General features: G+C 40.0%; 1 protein-coding gene and 1 non-coding gene across 2 annotated transcripts in view; both read left to right on the plus strand.

Moving 5' to 3' along the window:
- The first annotated feature begins 3,400 nt into the window (after positions 1-3,400).
- Positions 3,401-3,502, plus strand: LOC129781048 (U6 spliceosomal RNA). The gene has a single exon (XR_008744079.1). It is a non-coding gene; the product is annotated as a U6 spliceosomal RNA (small nuclear RNA).
- A 6,114-nt stretch (positions 3,503-9,616) lies between these two features.
- LOC129776754 (acyl-CoA synthetase short-chain family member 3, mitochondrial) overlaps positions 9,617-26,973 on the plus strand; it is a 45,162-nt gene continuing 27,805 nt past the window's right edge. The window contains exons 1-2 of the mRNA XM_055782580.1: positions 9,617-9,756; positions 24,245-24,416. Coding sequence (XP_055638555.1) covers positions 9,702-9,756; positions 24,245-24,416 — 227 coding nt within the window. The 5' untranslated portion in view covers positions 9,617-9,701. The remainder of the gene's footprint in view (positions 9,757-24,244; positions 24,417-26,973) is intronic.

Genomic DNA, 26,973 nt, shown 5'->3' on the forward strand with positions numbered 1-26,973 from the left:
ACGTGGGAAACAAAACAAATGAAATCATATAAGTAGAAACATTTCCATCTGATTAAGCCTATTTTATGTATGGTAACTATTTTTACGTGCTGGTTGGAAGAAAATCTAACAGCTTATTTATCCCGAACTGGTTGTATTATCGTTTTTCCAAACATTGATATCAATGCTATAGATTGTTTCCTCGAAACATAATCTCCATATGTGTTCTTAACAAACTAATTAGGGTTCTATTTACCCCGTTATGAAACACGAAACTCGGAGAGTATCCAGTCATTCTGTAACCATTGACAAACACTGACAATAATTGTTTGTGTTGACAGATAAAGAGTGTGCACGAACAATAGATCGTCTTGACGGTTACGTTGAGGGGCCAATGCTAGAGACGGAAACAGTAGTAGAAGATACTATTCCCGAAGAAATTCCAGTGGAGCTCGATCCAATCCAGAGAAAACGATTTATAAGAACGTCATCATTGCTAAGGTGAACCACCGAACAATCTGATACAGAACTTTGTGGTAGTTAACAATAATGAGAGCTTTAATAGAATCAGAGTTTTTGAACATGTTCAGTGAAAACAAGTTGCCGATGGGTTCGGATTCGAAGTCTACAAGAGGAAAATACAAATGATGATTGAAGTTTGATCTACAAACAAGCCGAGGTTTGAGAATAATGGACAAGATAACGATGGATTTTTTTTTCAATAAATGCATTTTTATTCAATTACTTTTTTCTCATCTTTGTTACTACTGAATTATAATTGAAAATTGACCGAAAATATTTTTCTGATGTATAGCAGATCATAACAAAGTTGTAATATTGTTTGGATTTCAATTATTTTTCAAAGATTGTGTGGACTAGCACAAATAATTCAATAGCAAATCTAACTAGCCTTACCAACCAGCTTTCATCTCATTCCTATAACTTTCCTGTAGGACTCTACAATACAATGATATTGTTGTTTAAATGAAAAATTTTCCCTTCGTCTTTGACGATTAATTGTTCAATAAATATAGATCGCATCGCAAATCGTATCCCAATTTGCTCAGCTGTCTGGACTCGAAAACGATCGCATTAGCAGACCGTTATCGAGTATCTGGTAGAACGGGCTTTCCATTGTAAATTCAAGGCTAATGCTGACATATGTATTGGGCTTAATTCCTGGTCGTTCAAGGATTTTTTATCGGCTAAAATTAGGCTTGGGTTTGCTTAGCCGCTAGAACTCGAAAACGTTTTCATCTACAGACCGTGGCAGGATATCTAATAAAGCGGTATTTCCGTTGTAAATTCATGACATAGGTATTGGGTTTCATTTTCTTTCGATCTAGGGGCTTCTCTTTTTGGAAATTCTCTCGACATGCTGTGGAATAAATACTTTAGATAAAAGCTGTAACCGTTGGTTGCCTTGTTGTTAGTTTTTTTTTAAATAAATTGTTGTTTTGTGGTATTGTTATTGTCACCTTTTTGTAAACTTTTTTCTATAGTAGGGAATATATTTTGTTAAGTAGGGCAGTAATTGCAGATTGTATGTAATTTGCTTGTAAAACCGGGCGAAAATGGTGGCGTGTCGATATGGCAGGACACAGCTAGAATTGCGAGAGAGAGAGAGAGAGAGAGAGAGAGAGAGAGAGAGAGAGAGAGAGTCAGCGACAAGATAGGAAATGGACGCTGTACCACAAAAAATGGAATGAGAAGGCTCGAGGAAGAATCCGTCATCAAAAACGGGGCTTTTCGGATTCAGGCGTGGTGGGTGACGGACGTTTGTCCAAGAGTTCTATCGAAAAGTCGGGACAAAAGTCGGCGAACACCCAGTTGACCGGCACACCGTTCGGCCCAGTGGACCACCACTACGCCTAACCGTAAAGGATCGAGGAAGAATTACCCTCTGGCCAGGTTGGCCATAATCACAAAGGAGGGCCCCTCTCGGTAGTGTCACTCGCCAAGACGCCAGCCATAATCAACTCTCCACGTGCCGACTTGCCGTGGACGTCAGCGACGCTGGACTGACAGCAGAAGGACCATCCGACGACGCATCCGCCTGCCTCTCTCGCTTCCGTGGAACAAATCGTCAGTAATAAACCAACATTTTTAAAAAAGAAGGTGAGAATATTTCTTTTTATTTGATCGCGAAGCTCCTCCAATTATCCAGTAGTAAGCCGACCCTGAGACCCAGTTCGAGGGGTCTCTTGCTACTGAGATCTTTTCCGGGTTGACACAGTAGATAGTCACAAAGCTTAAAGGATTTTGAATAAAAACAATCGGTTTTTGGGCAAAGCTGTATTCATTCCTCAGCATAGTTTCCTTCGAGGGCAATACACTTGGCATAGTGGTATATAGGTTTCCAACATTACGAAACAGTACGAAACATCTAAGTCTTGTAACATCCGTTCATATTGGCCTAAAGCGATGACTCTGCCATCACTAAAATAAAGCTGAGCCGCACACAACAAAATCTGCCAAATGTCAATTGACAGGGTCATTGTAAGCTCTGCGCCAGCTCATCTGGAGGACCCCGCGTCCTTAACAATGGACTGGTTTGAGCAAAGGAGAGGTCGCGTCCATGAATGGGGCAACTACCGTCGCTCAAAAGTATAGGGCATAATTGTGCTCGGCCTGTCGGCATTGTTCCCTATTGTCCGTTTTATGTGGTCTTTCTTTCTGTTCGTGACTGTCTCCGGAAGTAGAAGTGCGCGTTGTGTAAAGTAAATGTTTTAATTTAAATATGTAGATAAGTGTAGTTTTCAGTAATGTTAAGCGTTGTTTGTTTATTAGGTTTCGTATTACGTCCACGTCGTTGATAATTGTGGACGTCGTTAGAGTTTAAAAAGTATAAAAAGAAAAGGTAATGAGAAAAATGATTCGAATGGGGACGCCACGGTGGTTAACTTCTGCTGGTCAGGTCCGACCAGTGGGCCTTTTCTTTATTATCTACAGTCGAGGACGCAGAAGATCGAAGAGGACACGACAGGAAGAGGCCCTACGGAAGGGACTATCAGTACCGTTCCAGTTAAGAACCGAAGGCCATCTGATTAGGGAACGGAATTTTCCTCCCACGCACGCCGAAAACCATCAGACCGCAAGTACCGTGTGCTTTAAACCCCCTCGAAATATATAGAAATCACTACCATTACCTTCAGTGTCATTCCCTTTTAACAAACAGCCCTGAACATACATTCTTTGACGTTATTCCGGGCTCATAAAGGTAGCCGTCACCCCTCGTCCGTAGTCGGTTGTAGAGAAGGTTTCACCACAGGAGCCTTGGGAACGGTAGCAAGAGAGGCTCCCCACGAGTGACGCGAGTGGCTTTATTTAGGGTAGATAAACGGGAAAGGGTAAACTCCTGGGAAATTGTGGGTTGTGTGGTTCTTCTTGAGTCTGAATCAGCGTTCCAATTTTAGTATATGTCCAGCCGAAGCTAGGACCTATACTAAAATTGGAACGATACAGAGAAGATTAGCATGGCCCCTGCGCAAGGATGACACGCAAAATCGTGAAGCCAATTTGTAATGCCTTCTGCTCGCGATTACTCAGGGTCGTTGCAAACTGCTGATTCAGACTCAAGAAGAACCACACAATGCGCAGATGAGCTGGCGCAGAGCTTACAATGACCCTGTCAATTGACATTTGGCAGATTTTGTTGTCTGCGGCTCAGCTTTATTTTAGTGATGGCAGAGTCATCGCTTTAGGCCAATATGAACGGATGTTACAGTCTTCGAAATATGCCTCAGTGCCATTCTGCAGAATGTCTATTGGACTCAGGAATGTAGTAATGGATCCACGTTCCATGCATTGTCACAAAACGTCGAAAGAAGTCCACTCGATTAATTCAACAACGCCAAACCGGATGTTGAATCATTAACACGCCGCTGTTTTTGGTCGACGTTCAGCAAACGCGTGGATTGCTTTTTCATGCCCAGAATGTTATGCGAAATGTTTCCCACTCGTTCCTCTCAAATGCCTACGGTCTCAGCCAACTCACGTAAACTCACTTTACGATCGTTCAAAACGAGTCGATGTACTTGTTCTACGATTTCTGAATTCGTAGCCTCTTTTGACCATACAGAGCGAGATGCATCTGTGGTGCTTGTAGGGCCCATTTTATATTCACTAAACCACCGATAAACTGTTGTTCTCGAAGGAGCAAAAGTGGAATAACATTTCGTCAATCACTGTAGTGATTGTTCATGATTTTTTTTCCATAAAAAAATTTTTGAACAAAGTGCGATTGTCCCCTCCCTTCATTTTCTGTACGAATACTCAGGTAGTGACACTTAAACAACGGTAGTTTGTGAACAAATAAACGAAATGTCATAAAACACTCGACAAAACATTTAGAGGAACATAGTGCGAAGTCGGAAATTTTAAGCGATTTTTGACATGCTGTAACTTTGTGAAAAATTAACGCATATCGATGGGATATATATCATTTTAAAGTTACATCTTTAGGTATAAGAATAGTTTACGTACATATATTTTGTCTTGGTGTGTGTAGGTGTAGTGAACAACAATGCCGGGAAGAAATAAAAAATCGATCTTCTGCTGAACTTCCAGTGAGTGGGGACAATTTAGACCTTCTAAGCAAATCGCCTATTATTTCCGAACCAATACGGTCTAAATGAAGAAAGTCACATTGTACACTGAGCTACACTTGTTTTCTCTCAATCAATAATAATAATGTTTAATCATATTTCAACCTTCAAATTACCAAATATATCATAAAATAAAAGATATGATTTTTGGACATTAAAATTTGATACGGGGTGATTTTGTGATTTAGTCCAGTGTGTGTGTTTCTTCTCTGTCAATCCTTTTTTTGGAATTCCGCGACATCTGGAACCAATTAGGTCAAAGATAAGTCTCAAACCTGTATGACCAATTCACCCCACAGAAACATGACCATCCAAAAAAAAAAGTAATTTATTTCATTTATTGTTATCAAACTTACAGTTTCGCTACCTCATATGGTTCCTCTTCTGTAGGTGAACAGAACTTAACTGCACAATACACGAAAAGTTTCAACGGTCAACGGAAAAAACTTTAAAACCACGATCGAAAGACTTACATTTTTTACTATCGAAGTGCTTTCTTTGTTCGTGGTCCAAATTACCCCGTATGTCCAACTCACCCCGAATTACCCTAGATGAGTGGTGATAGTTGAAGAGAACAGTTAGTTTTAGTGGATTATGAATTTGAAGAACCTTATTATTGTAACATGTCTAACGTTACAAGATTGAAATAAACGAAGAAACTAATAATACAACATATTAAAGCTGGAATATTGCAAATATATACTGCAATTATTCAAATTACCTCAACGTACGCAGTGTCAAGGAACGATCCATTGTATAGAGACATCTGAGGTTAAATATCCCTGAGGGTAATGAATATGGCTTCTTCGATATAGACTTTTGATGAATGGGCTTGTTTCAATAACAACAGCAGAGCAAAAAAGATGAATGGCAGTTCGAAGTGGATGCTTTCTCACTAGATCAAATAATATCGTGTTTGTTCATAGCTTAACTATGAAGTATCCTCTCGTTCTCCATACAGACCGTTCAATTCCAATTTTTCACATTTTTTACAATATCTCTTGAATTCAATGATGTCATAAAACACTTGGTCACCCAATTTTCTTATAGCAAGCATATTTGTTCACGGAGGGGCTATTTTTTCCAACAAGATTGTGCAACACATGTTATAATTAATATATTTCAAGAAAGGTGAAAAAACCCATAAATAAGCCTCCGAGATCATGAGTTTTAATACCATTGGACTATTTACGAGTTACATACAGGGTCTTTCAGATTAAACGCTCACGCAACAAGCAACCAATTTTAATATCTTCTACAAAAGTGAACCAATTTTTATTTTGAAATGACGAAAAAAAAGTTTATTTTAGGACATTTTTTATGTGACCACTTTTTGACGTGGGACCACGTCTAACCGGAGTATATGGGGGGTAAATGAAAACCTAAACACAGAACATGCAATAAAAAATGAAAGATTCCAAATGCTTATAACTCGAACATTTCTTACTGGATCGGAAAGATGTTTGCATTAATTGACACGCAATATTTCTACGCTTCTATCGCAATTAATAAAATGTTATTTTTCATTAGATAAACAATTGAATAACTGTGAAATGTCAAGCGTTATCTAAACGCCCTAATTGCCTAGTTTTGATTGGCCCGATTCACGGTTTCCCGAACACAGACTTCAAAATCAATGTACCTGTGGGAATCCACTTAGCAAATATACATGCAAGTAGGGGGTATATTTGTTTCAACCGAGCTGTATTTCCCTAACACAGACTTCAAAATCTATGTGCCTGGGGGAATACGCTTTGCCAATACATGAAAGTCGGGGGTATTTTCGTTCCGACAGAAATGTGTTTCCCTAACACAGACTTCAAATCCATGGAGCTTGGGGAAATTGGTATTGCAAATACATGCAAGTCGGGGGCATTTTTGTTCCGGCTGAAATGTGTTTCCCCAACACAAACTTCAGATCCAAGGTGTCTCGGGAAATTGGCACTGCAAATACATGCATTCGGAGGCATTTTTATTCCAGCTGAAATGTGTTTACCTATTACAGACTTCTAAACGAAGGTGTCTGGGGTACTCGGAATTGCAAATACACGCAAATCGGAGGCATCTTTGTACCGTCTGAAATATGTTTGTCTAACACAGACTTCAAAACCAAGATCTCGTCATACCAAACGTAAAGGGACTGTCATTAAATTTACTTGTAACGAAGAACATAATCTATCCAAATGCATGAATTGACCTCAGATGGCATTATACAATCTTTTTACTCACAAAGCAAATATATTGAATTCAATTGAATTCGGAAACTGTTTCATTCAATCAGAAATTAAATCAATACAAACAAATGATTACTAAGCTAAGGTAGTCCCACGTCAATCTTGCGGTTATATCATAGATATAACCCATCCTTTTTTTCGATAACTTTTTTTACATACAGGGTCTTTCGGATTAAACGCTCACGCAACAAATTTTAATAACTTCTACAAAAGTGAACCAATTTTTATTTTCAAATAACGAAAATATAGTTTATTTTAGTACATTTTCGATGTGACCATATTTTTTCGATAACGCGTTTTAAATGGTGAACAAAATTCTTCATGCACAACTCTAACATTACGACATCGATGCTATTAAAAATCCGAGCTATATCTTCTTTAAGTTCCTCCAAATTTTTTTGCTCATTAACATAGCAACGGTCCTTCACGTGCCCCCAGAGGAAGTAATCGACGACGTGAAATGTTGAAATTCTTACCATAAGAGGACAAAATTTTATTAAGGCTTCGGTTGCTCGAGTAATACAATTTCACTAAAACACAAACACACGTTCTTACAAATTGTACATCTTGACACCATCCGATTAGACTGAACGAGTAGCCGAATTTTATCGTCCCGAAGTGGGAAATACCGTGTTACCATCGACGGAGCGAAAAATTTTATAAGGAGCTATTCGAATTATTTTTTTGCTTGAGCGTTTAATCTGAAAGACCCTGTATTTCGATTTTTCTTTCAAAAATGTAATGCCTCTGTTGACGAAGATATTATTTTTGAAACCAAACCTATAGCCCAAAAATCCAGCTTTCTTCTGGTTCATACAATGTTCCGGTAAGATCTTCTACTATGGAAACATCCTCAAAAGAATGAAAAATTACCTATATCTTCGAACGGTAGCTCCCGTTACCTTGCTATCTATATTTTGAAAATAAAATATTCAATTTGTACTTGCACAAATGTATCTGCATGTATAACAAAATAAGCATTCATTCGGTGTTGAAAGCAACTAATTGCCGATTAATCGAATTACTTATCAGTCAAATTATTCAAACACAATTTAAGTTTTTAAAAATCAAAATTGATTGTTTCAAGATATTGGTTGGACTTTCACCAATAGTTAAGCTTCTGTGGGTGAAAATACTATGAATGAGATTCATCGAATATTATAAATTCCATTAGTATTATAATGTGCTTCTCCCTTTGGGAAGAAAACGATTACGCATTGATTGCGCATTACGCAGTGAATGCACAATTGAATCAGGGTGAAATGTTTCTACCGATGACAGGTTCGACTGTTGGAAGCCATATTCCGCTGTCCCTGGTAGTTAGCCAGTTAAATTTAGATAAATGGGATTTTCCTCAAAAACTGTTCTGGCAGATTTGTTGTTCCAAACAAGAGGAAAAAATATAACACTTAATAAAACAAGTGTTGCAGATTGGAATGAATCATTGGGTTAAATCTAATGATTAAAAAAAAATACAAACAGCACAAAAAGAGATCCTTTGTTCTCAACACCTCCAAAACAATTAAAATAGTATTTTTTTCAATGGATCACCTTCAAGTATACATTCGCAGACTTGCAGTCCAGTGCTTTTGATAGAAAGTTCACAATACCTTACCTTACTGGTGAGAACTCAAAGAAAATCTATAAACCAATAAAAATCTGAATTTTCAGACCACCAAGATAATGTGCTCTAAGCCAAGAATAATGTGATTCCAAAAATTTTCGAGAAGAAATGGACATAAGAGTTTTGAGTAGAATCAGATTCAATTTTCGGCAGATGAATTTCCCATGGGTTTGAGCTGGTATAAGCGCTAGCGGGTATCCCACATTTTGATGAAATTTAAATATTCTCTTTCAAACTCAACGCTAATATGTGCAACTTCATTCTCACTATGGATATGACATTCAGCGAGTTTTTGCATGCATTCATATTCAAATTAAAACTTAAATTAGAACACCAAACGCACTCCAATAGTTTTCACTTTTTTTGTAACATTGCAAAGGCTTATTCAACTGCGTCATTTGGTGTACTTCCCCCGTTGTGCGTGTAGATTAGGAAAGTACTATATCTACTAAAAAAATAACATTTGTCTCACCTACATATCAATAGAATTTAATCCTAATCACCAAATTCTCAATCAATTACACATAAAGTCATCGTGATTTTTTAAACAACAAAGTAAATAATGTAAAAGTAGAAATACAATGAGGCACTTTGATTTCGGTATTCATTTTTAACTGCGAGCGTAATTCATGCACTTCTATACGAAGGCCACATGTGGCACTATGTGGAAAAAGAAAGCCTTCCACAAGAAGTTAAAGAACGATTTGGCCATAGCCGAAACCATTGATCATACTATTTTATTACATGACAAAATTATCGGCATTTTTGTGTTTTGTAGTTTTTTTTGCACTTGCACTGTGATCACGCGTATTCTAGAGCTTGCCACTCAGAATGCATTCAAGGCGTGTTATTTGGCATAGAAATCTCAACTAAGTACTAATGACGCAAGTAATACTACGTTGAGACGGCGAAGTTCCTCTAGGAACGTTAGTGCCATTGAAGAAGAAGAAGAAGAAGTTTTTTTTTGCGTTATTCGTGTTGTATTGTGTCCACAAGAGAGGAGACATCGGCTAGGAACGTAACTTTAAATGCGCGTATAAGTACTATGTTTACGGCGTGTATGACCGCGATTAAAAGTTCAAGTTACGTAGGAAATTATTCATACGAATTAGAGTTCAAACGAAAGAGGTTAGGAGAAGGCTTCGATTTAATTGCATTTCAGTTGAGAACACAAAGTCGACGCGAAAGGTACGAAATATTCTCAGTGAAACCCTTCGAATTGTGTTACAAGTAGAACTATATCAACGAGAGTGGAATATGAATCGGGATTCAAGTTCGAGCCAAAAAATTGACGATGACCGGTCCAGTGAAGGTAAAATATCAACGGCAGCCCGCAATGGAAGCATGTGTTAAACATGGAGATTTTTAAAAGAAGATATAATCTGTGAATATCCCTTGTCCAGTTTCTGTGATCATGTGTTTTTATTACGATTCAAAATCTCCATAAGTTCTTGACGTTAAGTTCCAAATTCCAAATTCTTCTCAGAAGAGTATGAATGTACTTAGCAGACCGATTTTTAATTGAATTGCGTGACTTGTCAAACGAACAATAAATTTTCCAAATGTCCCGAAACGTGTTGAGTGTTAAAACTGTGGATGAAAAGCTTCATTCAAGTCTTCTTTCGTATAAATACATTATGAATGCTTCAGCTTCTCAAAGGAAAACATTATTAATTTTATATTTCGAGTTAGAATGTCAATATGCTATCAAACCGTTTGTTCAGATATTGTTGAATGCATTTGTTAAATGTAGTAATAATACTCTTTAAGCTTTTATTAGTATTTGGCTGAGATTCCGTTGTTAATACATGACGATTTGAATTGCATGTACATTAATTTGAGTTAGATTAGAAATAAACTATTTTTACTACAATAATACTACAAATCATAAGAGAAGCAGGTAAGCTTCTATACTCCATTCTCCCTAGGTGATGCTCCACTTGATCCAACCATAGAATACCTCCTCTTCTTTTTCTACCGGATTGGATTGTATTATTGCAAGTCTATCGCCCAACACCCTACTAAATTTGTTGAACTCGTTTAGCCTGATGGTGGGTTCGCCGTAGAGTTGTCACAGTTCGTGGATCATCTTTATTGATCAACACTCGACGGATGATTGTATGCTACTCCTCCTTGGGTATTAAGTATCGTAACATAGGATAGAGTCCCGTAACATAGTTGGAACCCTCAGAAACTCCGAGTTTCACTGGCAATGTGTACCACGTATATCTATTCTTCTCGTCTTCGACGAGATAAGAGTGAAAATCTCGAAGCTTCGAATTCAACCATTAACACAAAATTGTGAAATTTATTTCGTAGTTTTTTTGATTAAACTCAATTAGTTCTAGTTACTTCATGATCCAGTCGAACATGCAAATCCACTACCATCGCATAACATCCACATCAGCGACAAACTGGATTGAATTTGCTTTGAATTGCACCTCACATTATAGAAGTCAAAAAGGTCTGAAAAGTTCGAAGAAAAAAGGCGGATGTGGTAGCGCTGCCGAAGCACTGCATAGCAAGTGCGTGACCCATCGATGCAGCCAAGTAATAGTCGCAGGAAACGCAAGTCTAGAAAGTTAGCTGCATTGAGTAAACTTTTGCATAATTTTCTAGGTATTACTGTATGATTATATAGAGCATTGTCAGGATGAAGAATAATCTTGCCATATATTTTTTGGTACTCTACTCGCAGCTTTATTGATGACGTTTAGTATTGATCATTTTACAAGGCTACAGAATCTCATTAAAGATCTCAAACACCGATCAAACACAGAGCATCGTCTCCCTGCGATCGATTTTCTGTGTCTGGGATTCTCCAAATAAATCAACTCTTCATTATCAGTAACGGTGAGGTATAGCTGAAACGATTTTTTTACGAATCACCTTCGTACAACCATGTTCAAACTTCAAATTAAATGTCATCCGGTTTCTCAATGGTCATTATTTGCAATTTTGCGATCGTGGGTTTCCTCCAGATTTTTGTTCAGCTGAATAGTGACATCTATAGTGACTTTTGTCGTAAACCATTATATCTGAACAGTTGTGGTGGATCAGGGGTCGCACAAAACAGTGCGATCCCAGTGCAGCTTGTAACGGCCATTTTCCAGGACAGGTGCCTGCAGGTACCGGTAGTTTGGTACGTTGATTTTAAATAGACTATATTGGAGCATCAGATATCGATGGACACAGTGGACCACGGTGTTGAGGCACTCGTTGTAGGCTGCATTAACCATAACGCTATATGTTAGTGCATCCGGCAAATGTCATCAAAACATTAATACCAGCAGTACCGCCTACAATTTTTTGTCGGTACTATCCTGTCCTGAATGGCTATCTTGTAGGCTTCTATTACTGAAGAGAGTTCGCCACGCGTTGGCCACAGATTGGATGTGGCCTTGTCAACGTGTGGCGGTTTCAGTTGAGGATCTGCTGCAATCTTCTACCCCACTGTCTGCAGATTGCGGTTGAACAGTAACTCCGCTTGTACCATGTGCAGATCATTGTAACTTCTATCAGCGGTACAGACAGCCCAGTATAGCGAGTTTTGGATGGCCCGTTGTACGAAGTACCTATGCAGTTGTTGTACTCGGTACACAGAGTACAAATGTTAAATATTCCAAGAGCTTCTTCTTTAAGTGGTAGTGGCATTCTCTCCAGTTCCGATCAGGGATGGTGCATTCTGGCTCACAACCGTCTCAAAATCTTCTAAGTCATTTTTACTCCGTTTGACTACTCCAAAACTGAAGGTCAGAAGGAGAACCACGAAAGTGTTGATCCCGTTTAGGAAAGCCTTCAGAACACATTTCACTCGACTCAATCACTTGTCTAACAGCTTTGTTTGGAATCCAAGATATCTATAATATTCGCCACAAACTAAGTCACTTATAAACTCGTCTATCTCGTACTGGTGACAATTCGGTGAGTTATCCTTCAAGTAGATGGACAAACTCCATGCAAAAAATGTTTTCTAATATGGGCCCCCAAGTCGAACCAGACCCCAAGATACTTGAATAACTTAACATGAGTGATAGGTTTACCCAAAAGTTGAAGCTTTGGTTTTGCTGGTCTATGCTTCCTAGAAAAAAAAACACCATCTCTGTTTTCTTCGTGGAGAATTCGATCCCTATCCCAATGGCCCAGGTTGAAAAATTGTTCAAAGTATCTTGTGAGGGTTCTTGCAGGTCGGATTCGTTTGATCCTACGACAGACACCACTCCATTATCTGCAAGTTGTCTTAGGCTGAAATTTTGTGTAAGGCAATTGTCGATGTCGCTTACATAGAAGTTGTACTGGAGGAGGCTTATGTAAAAGAATCGACTCACTGCCGAATCTCCGTGAGAAAAGTTCAAATTTTTCTCACAAAGGAAAATATATAACATGTTATCCAATAGAGACGGCAAACGCTGAGAGTGTAATTCGTCTGACAAAACCTCTATTGAAACAGAATCAAAGGCCCCCTTTATGTCCAAGAATACTGAAGCCATTTGTTTTTTTTTCGGCGTAAGCCATTTGAATTTCTGAAGAAAGCAACGCAAGACAATCATTCGTCCCCTTGCCCCTGCGGAACCCATATTGTGTATCTAAGAATAGGCCATTCGTTTCAACTCATCGATCGAGACGAAACAAAATCATTTCTCCAACAATTTCCGAATACAAGACAGCATTGCTATGGGGCGGTGCGAATTGAAGTCGGACACGGGTTTTCCGGGTTTTTGAATAGCTATAACTCGTACTTGTCTCCAATCATCTGGAACAATATTATGTTCTAGAAACCGATTGAATAAATACAACAAGCGATGTTTCGCCACATAAGGGAGGTTTTTCAGCAAGTTGAACTTAATTTTATCCGATCCCGGAGCAAAATTGTTACATGGAAGGAGAGCAAGAGAGAATTCTACCATTGAAAACTCTGAATCAAGATCGCACCTATCTTGTGAAATATCTCGAACAATTTTGTGTACAGGAACGGAATCGGGACAAACCTTCCGTGTAAAATTCAAAATCCATCGATGTGAATATTCCTCGCTTTCATTCGTTGAAGAGCGATTTCTCATGTTTCGAGTCACTTTCCATAATATTTTCATTGACGTTTCTCGTGACAAACCTCCCATAGATTAGGAGGCCTTCGGCGAATGCTGGAACCTGGGATGGGTTTCGTTTGAGCGCGAACCGCGCTATCATAGATCAAACGAGAAAGGAAGTTATACTCCTCCAATGGAGGAAAACCATTTGGAATTGATGGCTAGAGCAATCGCGTCCGCATATTTTTTTTCAGTCAATGTGTCTTGTGAGGTCATATGCCATGTTTATAAATTCAGAAGAATTTGACCCAATGGTGATGGGAATTTTGATTGGCAAGTGATCACTACCGTTGGGATCCTGGATTACATTCCACTTGCAATCTAACGATAGTGAATTCGAGCAAAGCAAGAGGTCAAGAGCACTTGGGTTAGCAGGAGATTTAGGTACACGTGTTGTTTCCCCAGTGTTCAAAACGGTCATATTGAAGCTGTTACAAAGGTCATATATCAACGATGAATGGGTGTCGTCGTACTGTTATCCGCAGGCAGTTCCGTGAGAGTTGACGTCTCCCAAGATAAATCGTGGCTCAGGAAGGAGTGAGCACATGTCAACAAGTTGCTTGCGATCAACCGCATCTCTCGGAGGAAAGTACAAGCTGACAGAGGTCTTTGCCTCTGATGTTCGCATGACAAGCAACATTTTCGATCCCTCCAATAGGTGGCACTTATTGATCCCCAATAGCACCTCTTCGTATCTGTCATCCCGGTCCAAGCGTATAATATTAAAATCATGGAGAGAGAGATCATATCGCGAAGATAACCAAGTTTCGGACAGAGCAAAAACATCACAATTGAACTTATGAATTAAAAATTTGAATGTATCCAATTTAGGGATAAGACTACGACAATTCCACTGTAAAACAGTGATATCTCCGACCTCTCTATTTTGTAGTCAGGGAGGGCGATACCAGCAAAGGTGACTCGAAACAAGTCGGACGACGTAAGTTTAGTTGTTTCCCCATCATGGGAGAATTTTCCGAGTTGGTGACAGTCCAAGATTTTTTACTTCCGTCTTGAACTTGCCTTTTCCTTCATTTTTTATTTGTTCGCTCGTCAGACCCGTTTCAGCTATCACCCCCTCAATTTCTACGTTATGGGAGGAATCCATACGCGATATTCGAGAGTGAAATGTTGATCAGCAACAATCTCCATTGCGTGTTTCCGGTTATTCACGACAACTCGCAATTTGTTCGGTCTAACCCTGAAGTGTAACAGAAGTGTAACTGGCCAGATCTTTTATGATCTGAATCACGTTATGGCTTTTTCCATTTGGTTTTGGCCGGAGGAAAACAACCCACGGGCCAGTTCCAGGCGCATCTTCTGGATAGACTCTGACCTGACACGTGGAGCGGAGATAACAGAGGGGGAAGACGAGGACTAGGACGAGAATTGGGTTGGATCGGGAACATCAGAAGGGAGAAGCGAAATCGATGATGGGAGAGGGGAAGTAGGAGTAACGGTGGGTTGAGAAGGGAGGCTTGCAACTGTCTTAGAGGGGGGCTTGGTATGATGAGCGGATTTATCCCCAGAAGAATTATCTTCCTTATGAGGGACTCGTGTATGTTTTTTCCCAGATCTTGTATGGGATTCAGTATCGGAGATCTCCATCTCTGGAGATCCCCTATTATTCTCCATTTTACAAAAATGTCTATCTTATTTCTAATTTGTTTATTTATTTATTTATTTATTTATTTACTAGTCTTCGAAATTGATCGTACAGACAGATTAGCTTATTCTATTTTTAAATACGTTCTTGGAAACGGTAAAATCAAAATTACTAAACACTTCGTTAAAACGGCAAAACAACATACATCAAAGTACCTTCTCCCGACTCATGTCCAATCACTGTTCGTTAGATGCGCTTCTCTTTCGTTTCAATCTTGCCAGCAACAATCTCTGCGTCTGTGGTCAAGGTTATCACGGCATCGAGCATGTTGTTTGGTCGTGCGAGGTGTATCTTGCCGCCAGATCGAATTTAGAAAACTCCCTTTGGGCCCGAGGAAGACAGCCCAATGTGCCGGTGAGAGATGTGTTGGCTCGGTTAGACCTTGATTACATGACCCAAATATATGTTTTCCTTAAAGCTATCGATCTTCGTGTGTGATTGTACCTATGTCCTTATACCCTCCTTTTCATCCATTGCGAGCGATTGGCCCCCTTGGTATAAACAGTAAAATAAGTTGAAATGTAAATATACAATAGATTTAAGAATCGAGTGTGATCATCAACATTGTAACAATTCCCTTATATCCCATCCCTTTCCTGAAAGATGTCACCCTCTAAACTCGAGTAAACCGCGAGTAATCGGTTTTCCACCTTACTAACCATAGTGTTAGGAAAATTATTTATGTATAGTTTTAAAACATATACTTAAGAATTCGGCTCCTTTAAACTAATGTAACTGAGCCTGTAAAAATAAACGATTTATATTAAAAAAAAAAACATACATCAAACGGGTTGTTCTGTCCAAAGATAGTACGATGCATTGGTAGACGGAGGAAAGCTGCACGCCGCGTTGTTCTGTCCGGAATATTGATGTTAATGTTTCCCAACAGTATCGAGCAGTCCACGTTGTCGTTGAAGATGTCGAAAACAAATAGCCGCTGCAATAGAATCCGTCTACTCGCCAAGCTCTGAAGTTGTATCAGAGCACAACGTTGCTCGTACGGTGGCAGCCGAACAGAATCATTCCACGGTAGCAAGCGAAGCGCATATCGAAGAAAGTTTCGTTGAATTCGCTCAATTCGGTTCACCTGAACGGCATGATATGGCGCCCACACGAGCACACCATATTCAAGTACACTGCGTACCAGCGCGTAAAAGAGTGTCTTCAGGCAATATACATCTTTAAACTGCTGCGTGTTCCGTTTTACGAAGCCAAGCATCGAGTATGCTTTGGCTGTTGTGGCTGCTATGTGCTGAGCAAAATTCAGCCTACTATCGAGTAGCACACCGAGGTCCTTGAGAGTGCTGACTCTGACGATGCGCGTTGTGGACATTCTGTAGTCAAAGACCGTTTGATTTCTTGTCCGACAGAATGAGATTATATTGCATTTTCTTGTGTTGACCTCCATTCCGTTTAGCTCACACCAGTTCAGCAACGCATCAATGTCAGCTTGGATGGCACAGCACTCAACTACTGATGAGACTACACGGTAGAATTTCAGATCGTCGGCGTACATTATTTTCGGAGAATTGATGGAATGGCAGAGATCGTTGGCGAATAGCACAAATATAAGAGGGCCTAGGTGACTGCCTTGAGGTACACCGGACGTGATGTCAAAAGGGGCCGAGTTAACTCCATCAATGCGTACGAAAGCCCGACGTTCGGTGAGGTAGGAAAGAATCCAGCGAGTCAGCCAAGCGGGTAGGCCCATTCTGCACAATTTGTCCACCGCAAGAGAATATGGAACTCTATCAAACGCTTTGGTGAAATCGATATAGATGGCATCAATTTGTTGACGATTTTCCATAGCGGCGACCAACAAAGAGACATAAACCATCAGGTTTGTTGTGGTCGAGCGTTTTCGTACGAAACCATGCTGGTGCTCGGAAATGATTCGATGCACGTGCGGGTAAAGCAAATCGTGGATGAGACTTTCGTAGGCTTTCGGCAAACAACTCAAAATAGAGATGCCACGGTAGTTCTCGACATCGTGTATACTGCCAGATTTATGTATGGGAGTGACAGCAGCGGTTTTCCACAAGCTTGGGAAAATACCCTCCTTAATGAAACGATTGAAGAGGATGGTAGTGGGAACGGTAAGTGAGTCGGCGCAATTTTTGATAAAAAGCGGAGATAGTCGGTCTGGTCCCGCGCCCTTGGTAGCGTCTAGTCCCTGCAGTTTGTCCAGCACATCGCCGACAGAAAAGTTGAAAGACGTCATATTAAAATCATATCGAGGCAAACTGTCTAGATACGCTTCAGACGAAGGTGTTCGGTTTTTACTCAGCACACTGCTGAAGAAAGAGGAAAACAAATTTGCCGAGTCGAGTGGAGTCTCGGCTGAAATCCCATTGTAGAAGACATGATAAGGAATTCCATTTGCCTGCTTTCGACTTTTCACGTACGACCAGAACGATTTGGGATCTTGTTTGATACTGTCTTCTGTGCGATGAATGTAGCTATTAAAGCATCGCGCATGTAAAGAATTATATTCGCTCTCTAAGTCACGTAGCTCAACCTTACACAGTTCACTTCTCGACCGAAAATAACGTTTCCTGGCTTTGCGAAGACGATTTCGTAGATGCTGCAGCGTGTTGTTCCACCACGGGTGTCTCTTCCTACCGCATCGGCGTCGTTTTTTCATTGGGACGATATCACGGACTATTGCGAACACTCGTTGATAGAAATTGGCAACAGCCTCGTCGATGGTGCACCCATTCAGACACTCATCCCAACAGATAGCCGAGATCATTAAGTTCAGCGACGCAAAATCGCATTGACGAAAATCAAAATCATAAGCGTCCGAGACGTTCGAGCTGTGGCTTTCCCTAGTGATTTCGAATTTCAAAACGAATGGCTTATGATGGTGATCTATGTTGAGCATTGGTAACGGTGGTTCGAATAAATCGACATTCTTCTCATTAACAAGTCAAGCAGCCTCCCATTTACGTTAGTCAGATCGTTAATCTGATAGAGACCGCATCCTACAACCAGCTCTATCAAAGCGATTTCTTGCTCGTTGGAAGCATTTACCGGTAACAAAGAATTTATGTCCTCATCATGCATCCAACACAAGTGGGGAAGATTGTAATCTCCTACAACCAATACACGTCCTTTATTGCCGGCAAGTTCAATCAATTTCTGGACACAAGCAGAATGATTCTCATATAAAACCGTTTCACTGTTGGGTGGGAGGTAAACAACGCATACAAATAACTCGAACTTCGGTAACGTAATGCGAACGACGATGTTCTCTAGTCGTTCACACCCAGCAACAACGACGGACCCTGCAGTCCGTTTCTCAAGCCGATCAAAACTCCTCCTCCTCGCTGGAAACAGCTTATGATTTTAACAATAATCTAAAAAAAAATAGCAAAACAAAAAAAAAATATAGTAATAATAATCTCGATCCACCACAACCGCCCAGATATAATGGTTTACGACAAGAGCGACCGCAAAGTCACCATCATCGATGTCGCTATTCCACTGAACCAGAATCTGGAGGAGACCCACGGTCGCAAAATCTGCAAGTACCGACCATTGGCCGTGGAGCTCAAGGAACTGTGGGGGCTAAGGGAGGTCCCAAGAATTGTTCCAGTCGTTCTCTCTGGAACTGGAATTATCCCGAAGACACTTCTGGAAGCGCTAAAGGTGTTGAACATCGAGAAGGAATTGGCCGGCATCCAAAAGTCGGTCATCCTTAGCACCTGCGCGATTGTCCGACAATTTCTCGGTCAGGACTGAAACAGCACGAGCATGCAGATACGTGCATTCCGCAGAGCCTAGTCCCCCTTTGGCATTCAGAAGCCCGGGGGCAGGTGGAAATTCTGGCTAGGTTCGCCTAGTTAAGAAGTGAGATAAGTCTGTTATATTAAACAATCAAACAATGAACAAATGAGTTGAATAATAATATTAATAATGAATATATGTAGCTTAATATATAAGTTGTTCCGATAATGCACTCTATTGTCCTAGTCAGGGAGAGACAGAGGCTACGCGCTACGGAGACAACACAATAGCGCAAGAATAGCTTACACGGCCACGTAATGATGAATTCCGTTTGCGACAGTCACGCGATGGCGATCCCGTTATGCCGACTCAGTTCAACAGCCGCCAATCCGGCTGGCTGCAAGAGCGCTGCTTCCTTTGTTCCTTTGTTCCACTTCACAAAAGGTCAGTGAACAGCAACGACCTTCACTCGTACACTATACCAATAGCACAATAGCAAAGGTGATAACGCACAATACCGAAACCGACGGCGCCAGTGGTTGTGTGGTTAGCGTAACAGCCTCACAATCCGATCGGCCTGGGCTCAATCCCAGCTGGCGTCGTTGGGATTTTTTGAGGCGAAAAATCTCTGGTTACTTCTTCCTTATATATGATGGCCCTCCACTTACCCCGTACATGGAAATTTATATGTTTGGGCAAATTTATCTAAAAAGATAATTTTAAATTAATTTCTTTGAAAGCTAATGTCCTTGCATTGTCTTTGATTCCTATGTACGTCCATCAAAACCTTTTTTAAATTTTTTTTTTTTTTTTGCATTTTGCTGCATCATCATATTTTTACATTTCAACAAAACAGTTCAAACGCAAACACAACCACTTATTTACAAAGCCACATTAGTTCTGACAAATGTCACACAATTCCGTTTGAACTCATTCACACTAGCTTCTTTCATTTGTACCGGTAGCATATTATAAAGCCTTATCCCTTTGTAGAACAGTGAATTCTGAGTGCTTGCTAGCAGAAACGATGCCGTACGGATGTTATTAGCAGATCTTGTACTATATCGGTAGATGTCCCTTCCTCTTATTATCCTGGACGTCAAGTATGCTGGAGCTGAACCTTTTGCAATTTTGTGTATCAGTAGTAGCGTGAGATACGTCACGCGTTGCTTTACTGAGAGCCATTGGAGTGTTCGAAGCATCAACAGAACGGGAGTCCTTCGATCGCATTGCAGGATTATACGCATGATCTTGTTTTGGATTTTCTGGAGGCGACGCATTTGCTGATCATTGGCGAGATACAAGATTGATGGGCAGAAATCTATGTGCGGTGATATCAGGGCTTTGTACAAGTGAATCAAACTCCACTGCGATAAATCTTTCTTTAGTCGACAGAGAACTCCAAACTTCTTCGCAATCTTTTTCACTGTGTGGTCAATATGGCTTTTGAAGCTTAGTTTATCATCTATTATAACACCTAAGTATTTAATTTCACAAACACGTTCTAACAAACGATTATCAATCGTCACATTCACACTTTCACTATACACTGACTTATTGCTAATTAACATGTATTTTGTTTTGTCAATGTTCAGCTTCAATTTCTTAAATTTCAGCCATTTGGCCAAGTTTGAAAGATCACAGTTCAATTTTTCAGTAGCAGCAATAGCATTGTCGGAAGAAATGTATATCACAGTATCGTCGGCAAATAGGTTTATATCACAGTGCTTTAGTATTCTCTTTAAGTCGTTAATATATAAAATAAACAAAATAGGACCTAACACACTGCCTTGAGGCACACCAATATTTGTCTCTTTGGTATTGGATATCACAGAATTGTACTTGGTCCTTTGAGTTCGACTGTCAAGGTAGGATACAAACCATTGTAGAACAGTGTCAGTAATACCATACTTTGTAAGAGTGTTCAGTAGTTTTCTTCTCGATATCGTCTCAAAAGCCCTTTTCAAGTCTAAAAACACCGCAATCACATTTTGCTTCTTCTCGAAGGTCTCCTTCCATTTTACAAGGACTAGGTTTAAAGCACTTTCACAAGAATGTTTCTCACGGTATCCAGATTGTTCAGGAACTAGAAGGTCGTTTACTACAATGTATTCCAGCAACTGTTCCTTGACGATTAGCTCCAACACTTTCTCGTACACTGGAAGCATGTTTATCGGGCGATGTTCTTCTGCTTTCACTGTTCCATTCACCTTCTCGATGGGCACTACCACCGATTCTTTCCATGAGTCAGGTACATTTCCAGTGGCCAAAGAGTCGTTTATAATATTTAACAGGGGTACTTCAATAGCTTCAAATGCATCTCTCAAGATTCTGGAATTGATCTCATCAGATCCTGATTTTTCCTCCAGCGACCAAACCACCGTTTTGAGTTTTTCAAGAGTGATTGATTGAAACTTCGACAGCTTACTACCAGTGAAATTTTCTGTCAGTTCTAATGGTTCGTCTACCTCATCTATTGAGTCACTGATATCCTCGATGCTACTCACAAAATATTCGTTGAACTTTTCAGCAATGACCTGCTCGTCACTCACTTCTTCTCCATTAAAGTTAATAGCTTGAGGGTGGACTAGCTTAGGTTTGATCATTTTTTTCAAGATCTTCCATAGCTCTTTGGTGTTATGTTTGTTTACTTCTATCGATTGCTGCACGTATTCATGCCTTGTTCTCTTCAGTGTACATGCATATTCGTTCCGGTGGACTTTGTATGTTTGCCAAGCTTGGTCAGAGCGTTGTTGGAGGAATTTTCTATATGTAGCATCTCGTTTTCGCTTCATTCGCTGTAACTCTACGGTGTACCACTTGTTTGTGTTTTTCAATTCAACAAACTTGACAACCACTAGTTGATTAACACATATTTTCATTACTTCAATGAAGCCGCTAGCTCTCTCATGGAAGTTGTTTAAACTCACTACTTCTGACAATTTTTCCCTTAATAAATTCAAAAGGGCAGTACGGCTATAGTTTTTCCAACACTTAATTTTCACGTCAGTTTCATCAACTTTGTCCAAGCTACCGTCAAGAGACACACACAAAGTTTCGTGGTCAGATATCTTAAAATCCGGTACAACACAAACATTGATATCACAGTTCGAGAATATTAGGTCAATTAATGTTTGACTAGTACGGGTTATACGTGTGCATTGTTGGACTAGTTGCATGAGTCCTTGCGCTTCAGCCACAAGCTTTAACTGGGAAGCATCTCGTGAATTGAACCAGTTGATGTTGAAATCACCAGCAAGTAGTGTGAATTTGGACAGATCAACGATTTCTTCCAACCACGAATCCTCCAAAATTCGCAGAAATATCGAATCGCTTGCTCCCGGTGAATGATATAAGACTCCATAATGACCGGGCTTCATACCATTCAGGATCTCAATCGCCACGATCCAGTTTTTGTCGGCTTGCTCTCTGAAGATTAGTCGATGTCTCAAGCTAGAATGGACGTACATCATGACACCACCGGTATGTCTTGAGTCCGAGTAGCAACTTATTATTTTGTATCCATTGATCTGGAAATGATCATCTCCTATGGTTTCAGTGACGTGTGTTTCATTGATCATAACCAGTTTTGGTTTCAGGGTTTCTATAAGAAGACGAACTTCAACGAAATTTGTAGATAATCCACCACAATTTAGATAGATTACCGGATGATAATCTTCCGTAACCATTAGTTGCTATTGGTTTCGTTCAAGCAGCTGTCGTTTTCTAGCAACCAGTTTTTTCGGAGGATAAGTAAACTAAGTTGGCCTGGCTCATGAGTTGTTGAGTCTGATAGGTAGGAATAGGTGGAGTCACCTCCCTGATGTCGGTGATTGGCACTGAAGTGGCGGAAATAGGCCGACGAAAAATAAGCGAAGATAAAAAAAAAATACCGAAACTGAACTTTACTGGTCAAGAGTTGGATAGCGAATGTGTGACGAAAAAAATTAAATTTTCTAGGATCTACAGTGGAAACCGGAATCGAGCTCGGGATAACCCCTACAGAATACTAGTAAATTATGGCATTAGCAGATGGTTATGTCGAGGTTTTTTTGTACTGTGGTAGATCTCAGAGTGAGTCTCTAGTAGAAACTTTAAGATATCGGGTTCAATTCCCGATCAGTCAAACAAGTGCAAACAGTGCAAACAAATACACTCATGTCTGATGTCCACATGATTCGTTGCCTAGTGATACACACAAGTGTGGAGTTGGATATGTTTGTCTCCTTTGTCTAGGAGACAGCGGGGGTGGTAAGATAATTTAGAATCCCATCCTGTAAGCATGACACTTTCTTAAAATGGTTATGTAACATGGAGAACTGACGCATCCCTAAGTCTTCAGTAAGATAAAAATTGTGGAAGCTCAAAATCCGGATTTTATGCATTGGGTAATTTGTGCACCACACCTTACATCGCTCGACTCGGCGTTTCCGGATACGGTTGGTAACCATGTGAGATTTTCTCCGTACCCCACTGCCCCCGCAATCATCTTCGGCACGATCTTCCGTGCCGTAAAGCCGCTGATTCTTTGTTCCTTCGCCATTTTTCTCATTGAACGCACTGGATTAGCCCGAATCTTCCTTTTGATGGCAGCGATAACCCTCGAAATTCGAGCTCACCTCGGACGACCTGTGGCCTACTTCGCGGATAGTTGTTTCATTCATAATATAGGGATATTAGCTGACAATACCTTCAAACATTTACGTTTTCTTGCTAAGCGAACGTTCATGGGTCCAATCGCAGAACTGTTCATTGATTGATCTTCTAATTGACCCTTACAATTTTCTTTTACTATAAATTTCCTAGTACTTCTACCAAAACTCGTCATTGCAATATCAAATTATTCTCAGACGAAATTCTTGTTGAAGATTATTCAATTACTTGTAAATAACATGTTTCTCCCTTACATGGAATACATATTTGATACAGAAGTCGAGTGTCGAAACACCATAGAAACGTATCGTGCTCTCTAAAACCTCCAGGTGCCAAATTTGGCTCCGTTCTCGAGTTATGCAGACATTTGTGTTTCATTTGTATGGCAGGCTTCCCTTAAAGAGGAGAAAGGAGTGTTGAATCACCATAAAAACAATTCTTGCCCCCTAAAACCTCTACATACCAAATTTGGTTTCGTTTGCTTGCTTAGTTCTTGAGTTGTGCAGAAATTTGTGTTTCATTTGTATGGTAGTCCCCCCCCCCTTATAGAGGGAGGAGGAGTGTTAATCACAATAAAAACATTTCAATTCAAATTTAATTCAAACACTACGGTTTGGTTATCAAATGTGTCATATCTCTCATTGATTTATTTATTTCATTTTCAGTCGATCTTCAATCTACATGCTACGAATGTGTCAATCCTCTATACAGCGAAATATACCGAAAATCGTTAGAAGAGCCACATATATTCTGGGGAGAGCTGGCAGAGCAATTGATAAGCTGGGACAAACCTTGGGACAGTGTTATGGATAATAGTGACCCACCCTTCACTAAATGGCAAGTAATCGAAAAAAAATTATTTCTAAATTGAATCACAGGAACTAATTGATGACTCTGTTGCGGATACAGAAACCTATTTCGAAGCAGTCTTTTTTATGATCAGCTCAAACCAGAAAATTTATTCAGTTTAGATCAATTTCAACAATTCTCAACAATAAGCTATTCGCGTTTGCACTACATTCAAGATTCATCAGTCACTCCGTTAGCGACCAGTCGGCAGCGAAGCTTTCCAAATAGCCTTTCTCAAAGCCGAAAGCTTAGTTCAGCTTTCCGAAGTAATCTTTTTCAAGGCTAGATGCGAATAATCTGTTAAATTTGAGGTATCTAGATTTCTAACCATAACCACCAATTACCAATCACCAATCTTCAATTGATTTGAAATTTCGCTTAAGTTGCTGTTTCATTCCATCGCGGAACGTTCGCGTCCCTCACTCAATGAAAGCTTTCACTCATCGGCCCTTTTCAGTATTGCCAAAATTTTGTATGAAGAGTTTCATGAATATGTTTGTTTCTCGTCGGAGATGATTTCGTAGTTCTACGTTAACAATGTGGTCATGTTTTGGGCACCACCCTTCATTATTTTCTCGCGGCCCACGAAACCTTGACTCTCATCGAGTTGCACCTTGACACCTGTTACGCCACAATAACGCGTGAAACTTAAAATTGTCTTTTCTACGTTTTTTCTTTAGTGTATAAGTCCATTTTGTTTAGTTAACTCTGGTTCTGTAAATTGTCGTTAAATGTAATTTTTTTTTGATTGCCATAATAAATGTACACCAAACTAACTCTTACCATAAACACTGAGACCACTAGGCTGCATCGAGCGACTTCGGAGTGACAGCGAGAGTTCCGAAAGGTTTAGACCATCAAGAAAGAGGAAATAGAGAGAGAGAGAGAGAGAGAGAGAGAGAGAGAGAGAGAAGGGAAAAGGAAGGCGATGTAGCGTACGACGGGGACTTGGACTTTGACTGCGAAGTTAAACGGAAGCAAGGAAAACGTTAAGGAGGATAAAAGCGATTGATTTGAAGAAGCACAGCGGAAGTACAAAAGATTGAGAAAAGCGAATTCGAAAGGAGTAGTGAAGGCGTAACAGAAAGCTAGAAGGAAGTGGTGAGAAGTGGAAAGCACGGAAGATCGTGTGTGGTGGAATTGAAGGCGTGCCAGCTGATTCCACGCAACACGCAACCACGTTTGGTCGAAGCTGAATACCCGGATTCCACCGTGAGCAGCACCGATTTTGAAAGGTACAAGGTACGTGACATCCTCCTCTCTCTCTTGTCAACGAGTTGACTAACGGGCTCCAACGTGTGACCTCCGGCGCCGCAACGGTACTCACCACACGTTTTTTGAAAATAAAATAATATATAAAAAGTTAACCCCCTCTACGATTTACCTATCCACCTGTCCCAGAACCAGTGCGCATTGAAAAAGCCGAATTTAGGTTTCCGTTCGAGAAGTTGAAGGGTTGCAGAGTCCTCCCGAGGTCGGTGGCCGACCCTGAGATTTTATATAAAAAGAGAGGTGAGCTAAGCTGGGTGGTTTCGCGGTGCAAGCCGCGAGAAACTTTCACACCTTGGAGCGATCATACCATCGAACCTTTCAATTGAATTCAATATATATGTAAAAATATAAGTAAAAAAGTTAGAATAAATGCTATGTAAAAACAATTCATGTATTGTAATAGACTATGTTCTTCGTTTCAAATAAATTTGATGGCCGTCTTTTCACGTTTGTTATGATGCCTATGACTACCAAAATATGTAAACAGAAGAAACGATCATTGTATTTTACATTTCTCTCTAAAATTATTGCATCTCTCATGTGAACGTACTTCTCGAACCGTAAATTAGCTTGTTTTGATCAACTTCAGGCACTCAGCTTCGATTTCGACATGCACGTCCAACGCAAATTGTTGAATCAATCGACGTTATCGCAGCAAATGGTTATCAAATTTCTTCCTAATCATCAAACGGTATGCGTAGAAATTCAGTGAGCAGAAGATATGAAGGCAGATCTTCCAATGCAGTCTTGAATAACCGAGCCGAAGTGCAAAAAACATGCGAGTACAAAAGTACCACCGGCATACATGAATCAACAATTTCAAGTTCTACTTTTGATACTCTAGAGGCTTTAAACTAGAAAGTTCGTCTCTAATATCTGAAATGTCGATTTTCTCAGGCACCTTGGTTTTGAAGTCTGTGTTGGGGAAACTGTAAATCGGGCCAATTATAACGTGGCAGTTAGGGCGTTTTGATACCGGTGGACATTTAATAATTATTCAATTGTTTATCTCACGAAAAATAACATTTTATTCATTGTGACAGACGCGTAGAAATATTTCCAATCATTTGATCAAACATCTTTCCGATCTATTAAGAAATGTTCGTGTTATATGCATTTGAAATCTTTAATTTATTCCTGCATGTTCTGTGTTAAGGTTTTCATTTTACCCCCATATATTCCGGTTAGACTTAGTCCCACGTCAAAAACTAATTTTGTGCGTCGATTCGTTCCTGTGAATGAAATATTGGTCAACCATAAGGATCCTAAGCGA

This window comes from Toxorhynchites rutilus, chromosome 3 (assembly GCF_029784135.1).
Source record: "Toxorhynchites rutilus septentrionalis strain SRP chromosome 3, ASM2978413v1, whole genome shotgun sequence".
NCBI classification, from domain to species: Eukaryota; Metazoa; Arthropoda; class Insecta; order Diptera; family Culicidae; genus Toxorhynchites; species Toxorhynchites rutilus.